The sequence below is a fragment of the Trachymyrmex cornetzi genome, unplaced genomic scaffold (genome assembly GCF_001594075.2).
Source record: "Trachymyrmex cornetzi isolate Tcor2-1 unplaced genomic scaffold, Tcor1.1 scaffold21, whole genome shotgun sequence".
Classification (NCBI taxonomy): domain Eukaryota; kingdom Metazoa; phylum Arthropoda; class Insecta; order Hymenoptera; family Formicidae; genus Trachymyrmex; species Trachymyrmex cornetzi.
Window position 1 is genome coordinate 218,628 of NW_017296741.1, and position 13,097 is coordinate 231,724.

The 13,097-nt window shown below is 34.2% G+C and overlaps 1 protein-coding gene across 7 annotated transcripts in view; it reads left to right on the top strand.

The window, feature by feature from the left end:
- Nucleotides 1-13,097, top strand: part of Sarm (sterile alpha and armadillo motif) — a 117,465-nt gene that overhangs the window by 69,831 nt on the left and 34,537 nt on the right. The window contains exons 1-2 of one of the 7 annotated variants that reach the window (XR_001940059.1): nucleotides 8,573-8,611; nucleotides 10,910-11,135. The exons of 4 other annotated variants lie outside the window; for them this stretch is intronic. Coding sequence is in view for 2 of the 3 variants with exons in the window: in XM_018505625.1 (XP_018361127.1) it covers nucleotides 11,043-11,135 (93 nt within the window). In the remaining variant the exon portion in view is untranslated. Of the gene's footprint in view, nucleotides 1-8,572; nucleotides 8,612-10,909; nucleotides 11,136-13,097 lie in introns of those variants that run through there. 2 more of the 7 variants (XM_018505625.1, XM_018505631.1) reach the window with 2 other exon arrangements.

Genomic DNA, 13,097 nt, shown 5'->3' on the forward strand with positions numbered 1-13,097 from the left:
TGTATATATGTATATATATATATATGTATATATGTATATATATATAAATTAAGCTTCTTGTTGCGGAACCTGAAGTAACTTTTTTATTTTATATAACACTAATTATAATCACATAAAATATTATAATAACATAAAATATATTGCAGTTGACATTTGGTATTAGTTTGTTGTACTGATTACATGCATATAAATGTAGGTTTTAGTACGATTTGCTTGTAATTTAGTGAGAACTGCGCTGTATTCAATATGTGAGAGCCACTGGGCTACCATTCACTATGGTGTCTGGTCGTTATAACGGTGCAGCAATAGTGCAATATCCCCAGTATTGTCATGTACGCACAATATAACGACACGCAAGACGAGATGGGCATTCGACTTTCGCATTCGACGCATTCACCGCTCGTGAAACCGCGAGCGATGAGTCACGGTGATGCGCTCCGCATGCATCCGCGCCCCTTCGGGAGGAGTGCATCATGAATTTCTCGAGCATTTTTTTTTTGCATCTCATCTTCTCGATCGATAATTGCCATCCTATATCTCTTGTTATGCACATAACTTCGAACCTGGATTCATACTCTCTAAATCTGAATCAGTGAATAATCACTGATATCAGTGCCAAGTATGCCACTAGGTAATTAATGACTATTCACTGATTCAGATTTAGAGAGTATATGTAATAAAAAAATATAGTCCATCGTCGTAAGGGAAACTTGAAAGAATCGCTCTCGTAGAATATTTCACAAGGAAACCGTCAGAACTGTTCTTTATCGATTTTAATGAGCTTTGGATGTGTTGTAGACCATAAAAAATATTAGACCTACATTTTTTATTTGCTTATTTCAAGTTTATCCAAATATTAGAACTATATTTTTTATCTCTGCTCAGTTAGCGATTGAAACAATCTCTCGAAATTAACAGATTTTTTATCTTCAGTAAATATCTTTGAGATTATGAAATATACGAAAAAAGTTTTATACAAAAATTTTATTGTATTTTATTTTCATAACCGTGTATTCACGTTTCTTCAAAAATGAAATTCATTATGTTCGAGAGTTTGTTCCGATCCTTTAACCTTGAGATAAGCAGATATAAAAAAATTTGTATCTAAAATTTTTTTTGTACTTTGCAACATGAAGTATACGAAAAAATGTTTTATATAAAAATTTTATTGTATTTTATTTTCATAACCGTGTATTCACGTTTCTTCGAAAATGAAATTCATTATGTTCGAGAGTTTGTTCCGATCCTTTAACCTTGAGATAAGCAGATATAAAAAAAGTGTTTAAAATTTTTTGTGTGCTTTACAACATATCATAAAATCCATCAAAAGCGATGAAGATCAGTTCCAACAATTTCCTCATCGTTTCCTCGTCAGTTATTTTCTTGTCAGTTATTTCCTTGTATCTTAAAGAATAAATGACAAAAAAAAACGAAATACTACGAAAGAGACTAAAGTAAGATGTAACACGATTGTAAATATTCTCAAGCCACCAGTAAGTCATGTCTCGCAGAATCAATCAGGCATACGAGCGTGCATGCTTGCACGCGTGCACGTACACACGCATCGTCGCCAAAACACGCGAGTATAGATACGCAACAGTCTGAGTCTACTGACCTATAGGCGCGAGGGGGAGTCCGGGGACCACTCTTCTCTTTCTTTCTCTTTTTTTCTCCTGTTTGTGGTCCCAGTCGTGCTCGTACTGTTGGAATTCCTTCGTGACTCACCGGCATTCGTCGCCGAGGTTGCCTTGGCCCCCGGCTATGGGAACCCATGGTACCCGTAGTCTCGTTCGCGTTTCCATGCACGATGCCGCGCACGAGCGGGATATGAGTCATCGCGACCGAATTTCTGCCCCTTTGATATCATCGTCCTTCCCGACGCCTCTTTTGGAAACCGATCATCGAAGCGATCTCCTTCTTGCATACGATATAAAAAACGGATCCTGCTATCGCCTATATTTTAAATTTTACTTTCAAATTTTATTTCCAACTTTACGTGAGTATAACGTGATCGATAAAATTCTTTCTTTTATTTTATTTAAATTTTTTGCAGAATTTATATATATATATTTATATATATATATATACACACATATATATAAGAGAGCGAGAGTCATAAATAAATTTATTATTATTATTAGTTATCGAAAATGAGAAGATAATCGCTATAGATTCTTCTCTATGAAAAATATTTTTTGAATATGTGAATATAAAATATGTTCCAGATAGTTTCATATTTTCAAGCAGCTAACATAGTTATCAAAAATATAAAAAATGTATAGGTTTTTATTTTTCCAAAAAATATTTCTGGGAAACGTTCTTGGAATAATCCTCAAATATTTTCAGATTGTTTTCACAATATTTCTAAGATTTTTCAAGAAGTTTATTTTTAAAGTATATGTTTTAAAAATATTTTCGCAGAAATGATATCAGGAGGATGTGGTTACATTCTTGTTAATTCCCCTTTTCTTCGAAAGTTGGTGACGAGGTGATCGACCTTTTTCTAAAGTTTGTGGCAGAAGGATGTTGAATGACCGCACGCATTGCGTGCTCTTGATAACGCACAATGCGATATAAACGTACGTCTCTTTCAGTATCGTAACGAGCGACCTTGAACTTCCTGCTCGAATGATTCACGTCTTTCATTCATCCACTCGTTCATTCAAGCTCGCTCCAATCGCTTCGAACGTTTTAATATGGATATACAGGATGTGCTTCAAAATAATTTCCATTTTGACTTCAGAGATCTTTATCTTTGAAAAATATTCTAAAGATTCTGCAACATATTCTTTACTAAAATTCATTCTTCTAAAGAATATTTAAAAAGGCATAATTTGTCGTAATACTTTTAATAGTCTTTACAAAAATTTTAGGGAAAAATTTTGAACCTTTATAAATTTTAATATGTTATATCGATTTCTGGATAATAATACATTTATTTCTGGTTTCTGCTATCAATGAATAAATCTTATATATATATATATAATATAAGTACCTCAGATTTAATCAGCAAAGTATTAAGAAATTATATGTAAATTACACGAGCAGAGCTGGAAAGAGTGTTCTTAATGCCTCAATTAATTTGAAATTAACTCGTTACTTTAGCATAGGCATTACTTTGCTGTAATGATTCACGCGATTCATTTGCATATTTAGAAAATAACTATAAATTTCCATAATATTTATATAACAGATCGCGTGAATATCACGATTTAACACAACATAATTTTTACGATTGATTCGTCAGTGAATAATTAGCGGGTGATTTTGCCGCGTTTGTATGACATAATGCGTATTTTCAGTGTATTTGTATAACTGCGATTGCAATGAATTTTTCGCGTGATAGCTAGATAACAGAAAGAGAGAGAGAGAAAGAAAGAAAGAAAAAGAGGGAGGCTACCGAGATGAATCATTCATCTCCCGTTCTGCAATTGCCTCCTTGAGTATGTGATGGTATTCCGGAGGTGCGCGCGTTGTGACTCATCGATCTGACAACTCGTGTGATCACCTGCGTGCAGGTTGAAATTCTTACAGTTGACCTACGTTCTCGAAAAAAATCTTAAGAATCGCGAGAGAAAAAGAGAGAGAACGTATACTTTGTAAAATCGTGATAGTTAAAAGGCTTAAAATTATTTTAACATTATTATACGTAAGTTTTTTGTTCAATTGATTTGATTTACGTTTTAATGACTTATTCGAATTTATTAAGTTACAGATAATCTGAAATGTTAGATTCGAGTATTTTGTTAGATACGACAGACAGCATTATTATCATTTTATGAGTATATGTTAACGATACTTTAAATTGCTTCGCATCGCATCTTTTATATTAAATTTATACGTCACTAATTTTATTTTTACACCGAGGAAGACCCAATCGAAAGGTTCGTCAATTTTTCTCAAGAATAAAGTATACGATTTCACACACGCCTAACCTGTGTTGGCTCGCATTGGCCGATTTATATTTATCCTTAGATTTTAACATTCAATATAAATAAAAGTGATTTATAGCTATTTCTGATCTTACTTTATAAAGATAATGGTAATATTAATAATGTCACTTAAAAGTCGGTAACCACTAAGCGATATGTCCCAAGCTTTCTGAAATATGATATTTAATATTTAATGAGATATCTATTTAAGTACAAATGATTCTTCCAAACGCAAATATTCGAGATTAACGCGCGATGCGTTATCGCCAAGAACGGTAATTAGGGTAATCAAGTCGCTCGAAGTGGCGAAGTGATTAACGAAAAATGTTTAATGACTCACTCGATCTTTCTCGCCCGCGTCTCGCATACGCTCGCAATTCCTGCACGCTAACGAGCTTCGCGCGAAGACGGATCATCTTTTTCCACGGAAGAGCCGCCGCGTTCGCCGTAAATAGCGACACGAATGAAAATATTATTCGCTTTCTCATGCTCGCGCGTCTGCCTTATCGCCGCGAAGAAAACCACGTGTGTAAGTACTCTCCGATAAAGAGTCGTGAATCATCACAAGCCTTGCGATGAGATAGAGTTACGCGTGCGACCGGTTATAAGACTCGTTTTGTATCATTATGTCGTTGCTCAATTGTACGCGACTTGATTAGGTATCACTTATGAAATTGTACTTAAAAATATACTAACCTTGAAAGGAACGTAAAATATAAAGTATACAAAATATAGAAATATCGAAATAATTTATTTACATAAGTAATAAAAAATACATTTAATATAATTAATGATATTATTAATTATGTATATTTTAGCAATGTAACAGAATTTTTCGTTGCCAAAAATTTTAGTTACATTGCTAAAATGATACATTATTTTCGCGAAGCGGTATTCGCCGAACATTTGAGTTGCAAGACGCGTTGCGTCTTGGTCAATTGAAGTGTATCTCGATTTAGACGCAACGCATCTAGAGGAGCAATGTGCACCGGCTAGAAAGTTGATGCGATTTTAAGTCTGCACAGACGCGTACGTTGGTTAAATTAGGTTTTTGTGAGAGGCCCTGCCGAGCACGTCCGAAACTAATTTATCGCTCGGATTTTGCGCAGTTATTCTTCTTTCTTCAAATCCACCGTTTTTATTCATATTAATTTCTCATTTGTTCTTACATAGATTATTTATACTCTTTGTTAATCACTTATTGCACATGCCATTTATTCCTGTGTTGTGTATAATATATTATTAGCGAAGAACACAGAAACACAGCTGTGGTTTTCATTTGCGAAAGCAGGGGGAAAGCATATACTTTTACGATCGTGAGGGCATTCGTGCCAACCGGTGCGGTGCATCGGAGATAATTATCCGGCCGAGAATGAAAATTCTCGAGGCAGTAAACGCCTCGTGCGCGGCGGTGGTAAAAGGAAAACCAGGCACATCCTTGAATCTCTACAGTTATGTCCGGCATCCTAATAGAACAGGCCTGCTTGCTTGCCTGTAAGAACTTTAGATCGGCGAAAGGAGAGGTTCGATGTACCGAACGCTATGCGAAACATTCGAACCAATCGGAGCTAAGAAGCTACACTCTGATTATCTCTCTTTTTCTTTTTCTTAGATTCTTTAATCTTCCACTTGCTCTTCTCACGCGAATATTTAAATCGCTATTTGGTACTATACATAAATATAGATCGTTAAATCAATTCAGACAGTCGAGATGCACGAGATGTTTTGCCTACAGTTGCTCCTGGCTAATTTAAAAAATAAATTTAATTTCTTTTATTGTTACATTAACATTTGATATAAATAATTCTTGATGCAGAAAATAATTATTGAGGAAAAATTGACTCATTTTCCAAATGTTTACGATTAATTTAATAATTTATTTAATATTTCATAAAATTATTACAATTAAATAAATTATTATAAAATTATACAATTAAATAAATATTATTATAAAATTATTTAAATTATTTCAAAAATTTTTAAATAAATTTCTTTTTATTTATTCGACAGTGAAAACGATTAATTTATTTATAAAGTAAGTTTGTAAAACTATTTTTAATTTATACGTACAGTTAGCCTTCAATTTTCAAGTTCCATAGAGATGTTGGCCATGTACACAGATTTTTATTGATCGATGATATAAATACGAGAGATCAAAAACGGTGTACTCAATATTTCCGGAAGTGACGAATGTCCGAATTCCACTTCATAGATGAGTCGATTCTATTTCTGAGAGATCTAATTTTGCTTTCGTTCGCTAAGCTAATAGGTATATCTTCGTTACAATTTTGTCATTATTGAAAACTGCTTGTTAGCAGACTAACATTGGTTGAGTAACCGGTAATTTACAACTTCCCAGAGATCACGCTTTGACAAGAATCGTCGCATCCTTGACTCGCAAAAGTGAGTCACTAGACCGAGTCGTGATGATCGTATCACATTTGTTATTCGTCTTCCTCGAGTTCCCAAGTTCAAGGCTCCAACTTGTCTGAATTGCCAACTGTTATCGCTAATAGTCTACAAGTCTCAGTATAAGTTTCTATGAATATTTATACAAATGATAAAAAAAATAACGTATCTTAAGAATAGAAATTTATTTTTCCTACTGTTCTTTATTATAAAACGCAAAATATATCACGAGTTTAAAAAAAAACAATATTTTCATTTTTTAATTAACTATCGACGTTAATACATAATTAATAGCGCGAAATTAATTTGAATCAAAGACAAATAAATATTCTGTATGATAAATTTAACACATGTAAATTGATGCATTTATCATATATATTTTAAATGCTAATTTTTTTATCCAACTAAGAATTATAAGCAAAAGCGAATACATAATTCTCTCAAATTATTCTCCATGCAAAACAATTTTAAACAAATCCTCCATTTTGAACAAATAGAAAATGAACAAATAGAAAATTCTACAAAAAGTTGCGAGAGATTTTTGAATTGACAACAAAACGCAAAATTAACATTACAGCAGCAGTTGCATCATCGATGATGCCATCTTGCACTGACGACCCTGCTTTTATCCGTTCAATTCAGCGGCATGTAATAGTACGATTGCAATTACATCATCAGTCGAATGAATGGACCCGTGGCAACTCGTAATTCCGGCTAAGAGGAAACAGCGCGGGTCGTGCGCCAGGAATGATTTACACGGCTTTATATGGCGAGAGATTACGTGCCGCTATCGATTCAAGACGAATGATATCGATTACGTCGACGACGACGTAAACGTGTGCAAGAATAACCACCGAATGATAATTAGTCCGCGCGATTCCAGGTATCTGACAACAACGAAGGCATGATTAACGAAGCGCCGTGTGTGACGATGCCATATCAGGAATCGTACAAGAGCCGCGTTTAAAGTCTCAATATAAGTTATGCCTCGATATAAACTATAACTTAAAATTTGTATAAGGAAGAGATACATGAAAAAAAAATTAATGAAGATATGTATATCAGATCTATAAAACAAATAAGAATGAAGAGTAGAAACCACTGAAACTTATATCTGCATTTTTAATATTTTTAAGCCAGATTGTAAAAAAAACTGTAGAAAAATATAAATTATTAGAAAAAATAATGACATAGAAAAAGATTGACAATAAGTTAAAAAATGTTACTTCATTTTAATTAGAAAATTTTTTTAAAAACTTCTTTGGAAAACGAATATTATAAGTCTCATTTCCGGACTCTTTATCGAGTTTGAGCGTTTAGAAGCGTTTAGAAGACTTCAGCGAAATCGCTGTACATTTGCCCGTATTTACACACTGAATACCTATCTCGAGAATGTCGTCATTCTATTCTCTTCCTCGGTCACAAGCATGGTGAATCATTGCTTACGTATATGATTCTTGGAAGACAGTGCTTATTACATGCACCATGCTATTGCGAGTATATCCCCTCCATTAAACGACGTGTTCAGGCAAATTCACGGTCTATCTAAAATGCAAATCTTACAATTGATAAATTGATTGCAACAGTGATCCAAGAGTAACAGTTACGTCATCAGTTAACAAAACAAGAAAGTTACTCATCCAAATAGTTCAAAATAAATATAAAAGAAAAATTTATTATCAACTTTACATTCTCTTTTTTTCTCTCTTTCTCTCTTTCTCTACCTGAATATATAAGTATAATAATGCTAACATTAAAAGAGAGAAAATTACAAAGAAATTATATATATGATTACATTGACATAAATCTAATTTTCTCAAACTCTTAAAAAACTGAGCTTGTACGCAAATTTTTCTCTTTAATTCCATATTGTTCTTATCTATTTGCTCTATAATTTTCTCTGTAAGTAATTGAAGATGTAAAAGGTGTCTCTTGTTCGAATTTGCTATCGCCATACGATTCTTACTTCGACACCTTGCCTTTCCTTCGCGACTACTCCAATCCCTACTCTTCTTCTTCTCCTCCTCCATCTTCTTGTGCAGCCAGCTGATTCCTTACCATACCATCGTAACGATACGGCGGCGATATCTTCCTCATTATATCGTAAGATCGTCAGTAGACGCGCCGACTCCGTTGACAGTAAATGCGTGAATCATCGTATCGATGATATGATATCAAAAGATCGCGGCAGCAAATCGACAGTACATCCGTGAGTTTCGCGCAGTGAACAACGTTATTTTCAGGAGACCTCTCTCGCGATTTTATCAGAGGTGTTGGCATCTGACAGAATTTTATCATCTTTTCTCTTATTTTTAATAAAGTAATTAAATGCTTAGGAAATAATATAAATAATGAGAATTATAGTAGTAGAGACATGTTAAAATAGTAACAATTGATTAATGTATAAGTGAATAATGTTTAAATATTATAAAAACTCGTTTGTAAGGAAGTACATAAAGGAAAGTGACACATTGTGATTTATCAAGATTGACTCGACAATTAGTTTTAATGTCAACAGTATCTGTAATCATGGTAGAATTAAAAAGCGACAGAGTTATTTCGATAGACTTTACAAACGTGACCTCGCGTGTCGCGATAATCGCATGAAAATGTGCATCTCATCGTTGTCGATCTAAAAGAAAAAAAAACAAACAGAAATTCGCGAGACAGAGGAAAATGTATTTTCAATGCGTTTACAAGTATTCTCATGCACGCGAGTCGTCGTTTATGGCACCGGCTGCTACGTGACTTCCTCACGGAAATAAAACGAACATTTCGATTCCTTTCGATCGAAGTCTGCTCGACCCTTGTACTATAAGTTTTTTAAAATTACGTGGCTGAAATTTTACGATATTTATTACAACATATTACAGATAATATATATATTTGTAATAAAATCACAAAAAGGCAAACTGTTGTTTACCAACAAAGAATAAAAATAATATAATTAGTGAAAAATAATTTATAGAAATTATCATTCATAGTAATTTATTTTAGCTCGTGTTCTACGAAATCAAGAATATTATTTTTTGTAATATTTTTATTGCATTTGCATTCTCTTTAATTTAGCAATCAATAGAATCGATTATAAAGAATTAAATAATTGCTCTTATCTGATAATATACTTTGTAACATAATTTTCTATGTCGGAAGAATTTAAAAATGCGTATTAATTTAGAATAACATATTATTTTTAGATTATTTAGTATAATTTGATAAATTTCGTCTCGACGTTCGTCGGCACTGTATGCTATCACACGGGAATTTGCTCGTGGCAATTATAGATTAGTTCTTCGAAGCACTTGAGAAAACGTCTGTTGCGCGTGTTTGCAGTTTGCTCACATTGCGGGAATTCTTTATTCGCGTGAATAAGCCGATGTATTTAAACAGCTGTCGTGACGAATTATTGTTGCGCTAAAACCTAAATATCGAATTCTATAAAGATACACTCAGAAAAGAATGTAGTGATGGCAACTATAAAGATGGCAGCTGTACAAGTTTTGTCCACAATATATGGAATTAATATACATAAATACATTGAATGAACTTTATAATTATAATAACTCTAAAACAGTTTATTCAATTGTGCATTAATTCTACATATGAAATGACACTTGTGTAGCCGTTATTTCATATTTTATACATAGTTTGCAACCACTATGTTCTTTTTTTCTATGAGTGTAGTATGGAGTTATTTCCAATTCAAAAAATTTCAATTCTGAGAAAACATTCCAATATAAATTATTAATTTTTTATCAGACTATTTTATTTCTTTTTACATCATGTTTTTTTTATAGCTTATGCAGAAATATTTTTCCTTTATTTCTGAAATGTTGTTCTTCAGAGATTAGTCACATATTACTCAAACACGGAACTAGTTCGCAATAACATTCTTATCGACGGTCTTTTCTCGCGCTTCGATAAAATCATATCGCTTCAAAAGTTCAATCGAACACATTGCCGCAATTTTTGGCTTTGGTCCGACAAAGATTCCGAGAAATTATAGATATTCAAGTCGAGCTAAATCGATAACGCATTCTATAGGACATCTTATCGTCACTCGTTCTTACATTATAGTGCAAAGATCATTCTATATGTTGATCTTGTGCCGTGGGAAACTTGCTTGATACCATGTTTTTGCGTCAATGCCATTCGATATTTATAGAACGCGACAAGATGAAGTGTCAATTAATTATACATTCCACTTACTCAAAATTAAGACTGGAGATACTCACACATTCACATTTGATATCAATTTTATGTTATATTTGAGATGGATTTATGTAACAGATTTATATTTCAATTTTTTTTCTAATTTTTCTTATTTTACTTTATTTCTTGTTTATTTTATTATTGTATAATTATTCGAATTATTTCAATTTACTTTGCAACTCTTTATTTTATTTTAATTTGTGTGCTTTCCTTTATTTTCTTCTATCATAATTTTTAATTTAATAATAATTGAAAGAGAGACTCAAACGCTTAAATAAAGTCTGAATGTGGATTAGGTATTTAAATATGATAAAATATATAAATATAAATGTACCTGTACAAGTAAATTTATTCAGGTTCGACACGAGAATAAACGTCAACAATCGTGAGCATCTGCGCGAGGACATTGGAGAGTGTGACGTGAACTTTCTCGGGTGTTATATTCCATAGAGAAAGAACCGAGAGTGTTCGTTGTGTATGATTTTATGAATGAGCGTCGATAGAGGATTAAACATGCTACACAAGCATGAAAGCAGGTCACACGGCGCCGTGTATAAAGGCAGAGGCGCTTTTCTAAAATCCGTAAGTCGCCAAGCAAGCTTATTGTATCTCGCACTTTTATTATCCGATATATTCACCCGCCGAGATTTTTTCAAGCGAAAGCTGACAAGTTCTACGACATATACATAGAAATACTAAGCTTCGTCAAACACCTGCTGTAGAATGAGAGGTAGTTCATAAGAAGCCTATTTTCTCTTGCTAGCATTTTATTGACGAGTTTGTCTCCTACTAGAATTAATCCGACAACTAGAAACTTTAAAGACATCATCGATATTTTAATTGTGAATTTTGTGAACTAAATTTAAATCTATAAATATAAGTAAAATTCAATCCAACTTGTATGATGGTAGAAATGGTTAAAGCCTAGCTTTGACAAGTATATCAGAATTTTTTTATATTTTTATAAAATACAGAACAATGTAAAATTTGTTTTGTTTCTCGAAGATCTCCTTTGTTGATGCAAGAGTTAAAATTTATATTAAGCCGGCGGATCTATAGAGGGTTAAATCACAATTCTCAATGAGATGTTAATCAGAGATACAAAATAGGTTTATATATACCTCTCATTGTATAGTAGACGCGCATTTAACTATTGCGATACTCAATCTATTCTGTATGTCGATATCTACCATGATGTAAGAATATTAGGTGATAGTCTCGTATAGATGCACAGTGGATGACCAATCAAAAATTGATCCCAAATTCTGGAAGCTAATCCGTTATTAAAAATTTGTCACCAATCAGAAATTAGCCCCAAATTAAATTCAGCCACCATTAGCGCGGTGGCTTATCTTGTATTCTTACATCATGGATGTCTACGATGGATTCCCTCTTTTTCCCCAATTCTTCAATTTTCATCGATCTTTTCAAGCGCCACTGCACTTTATAATCTAATAGTAACGTCACATTTGTGTCATATTATCAGATTAACGTCATATAATCATGTATGCGTCACCACGGGTTACAAACGAGATTCGCGCGCTTCGTAATATCTGCCGGGTGATCGGCGCCACGTCATGATCCGTTACGATGAGTGCGGGAGAGACGTGTGACAGTGTGACATCATCGTGCTAAAAGGATGGACGATGTCACACGCCCGGCGATATATCGACCTCTCCGCGAGTTCGATCCCCCGGTAGTTAGTGCCGCAACACGTGCGCGCGTACACGTGAACTCGCGCGAGCCACGCGAGACCAGGTCAGGTCCTTTCCGCGCGCGCAACGATGACTAATCGTTGTTGATTGTTGTGATGACTTCTGGCTTCTCGCGTTCGGAATCACAGATCGAGTCCAGCAGATCTATTCTGTAACTCTTAAAGCCCATTCTACATAAGACGCAGAACACGGGTCGCAGGTCGCAAAACTAGAAACTAACCTAACGTATTTAAAGCTCATTCTACATAAAGCCCATTGTACATAAGACGCAGAACGCAGGTCGCAGGTCGCAAGTGAAACGTATTTCAGATTGTAATAGGTTGCAGACCGCAATACGTAGGACGCAAGACGCAGGACGCGAAAATCATATCATAATTAAAGCCCATTCTACATAAGACGCAGAACATTGGTCGCAGGTCGCAAAACTAGAAACTAACTTAACGTATTTTAATTATGATATGATTGTAGGACGCAGGACGCAGGACGCGAAAGTTGAAGTTGACCCAACTTTCTGCGTCCTGCGTTCTGCATCCTACAATCATATCATAATTAAAATACGTTAAGTTAGTTTCTAGTTTTGCGACCTGCGACTCGTGTTCTGCGTCTTATGTAGAATGGGCTTTAATTATGATATGATTGTAGGACGCAGAACGCAGGACGCATAAAGTTGGGTAAACTTCAACTTTCGTGTCCTGCGTCTTGCGTCCTACGTATTGCGGTCTGCGACCTATTAAGGCCATTCTCCATAAGACGCAGAACGCGGGTTGCAGGTCGCAAAACTAGAAACTAACCTAACGTATTTTAGTTATGATATGATTGTAGGACGCAG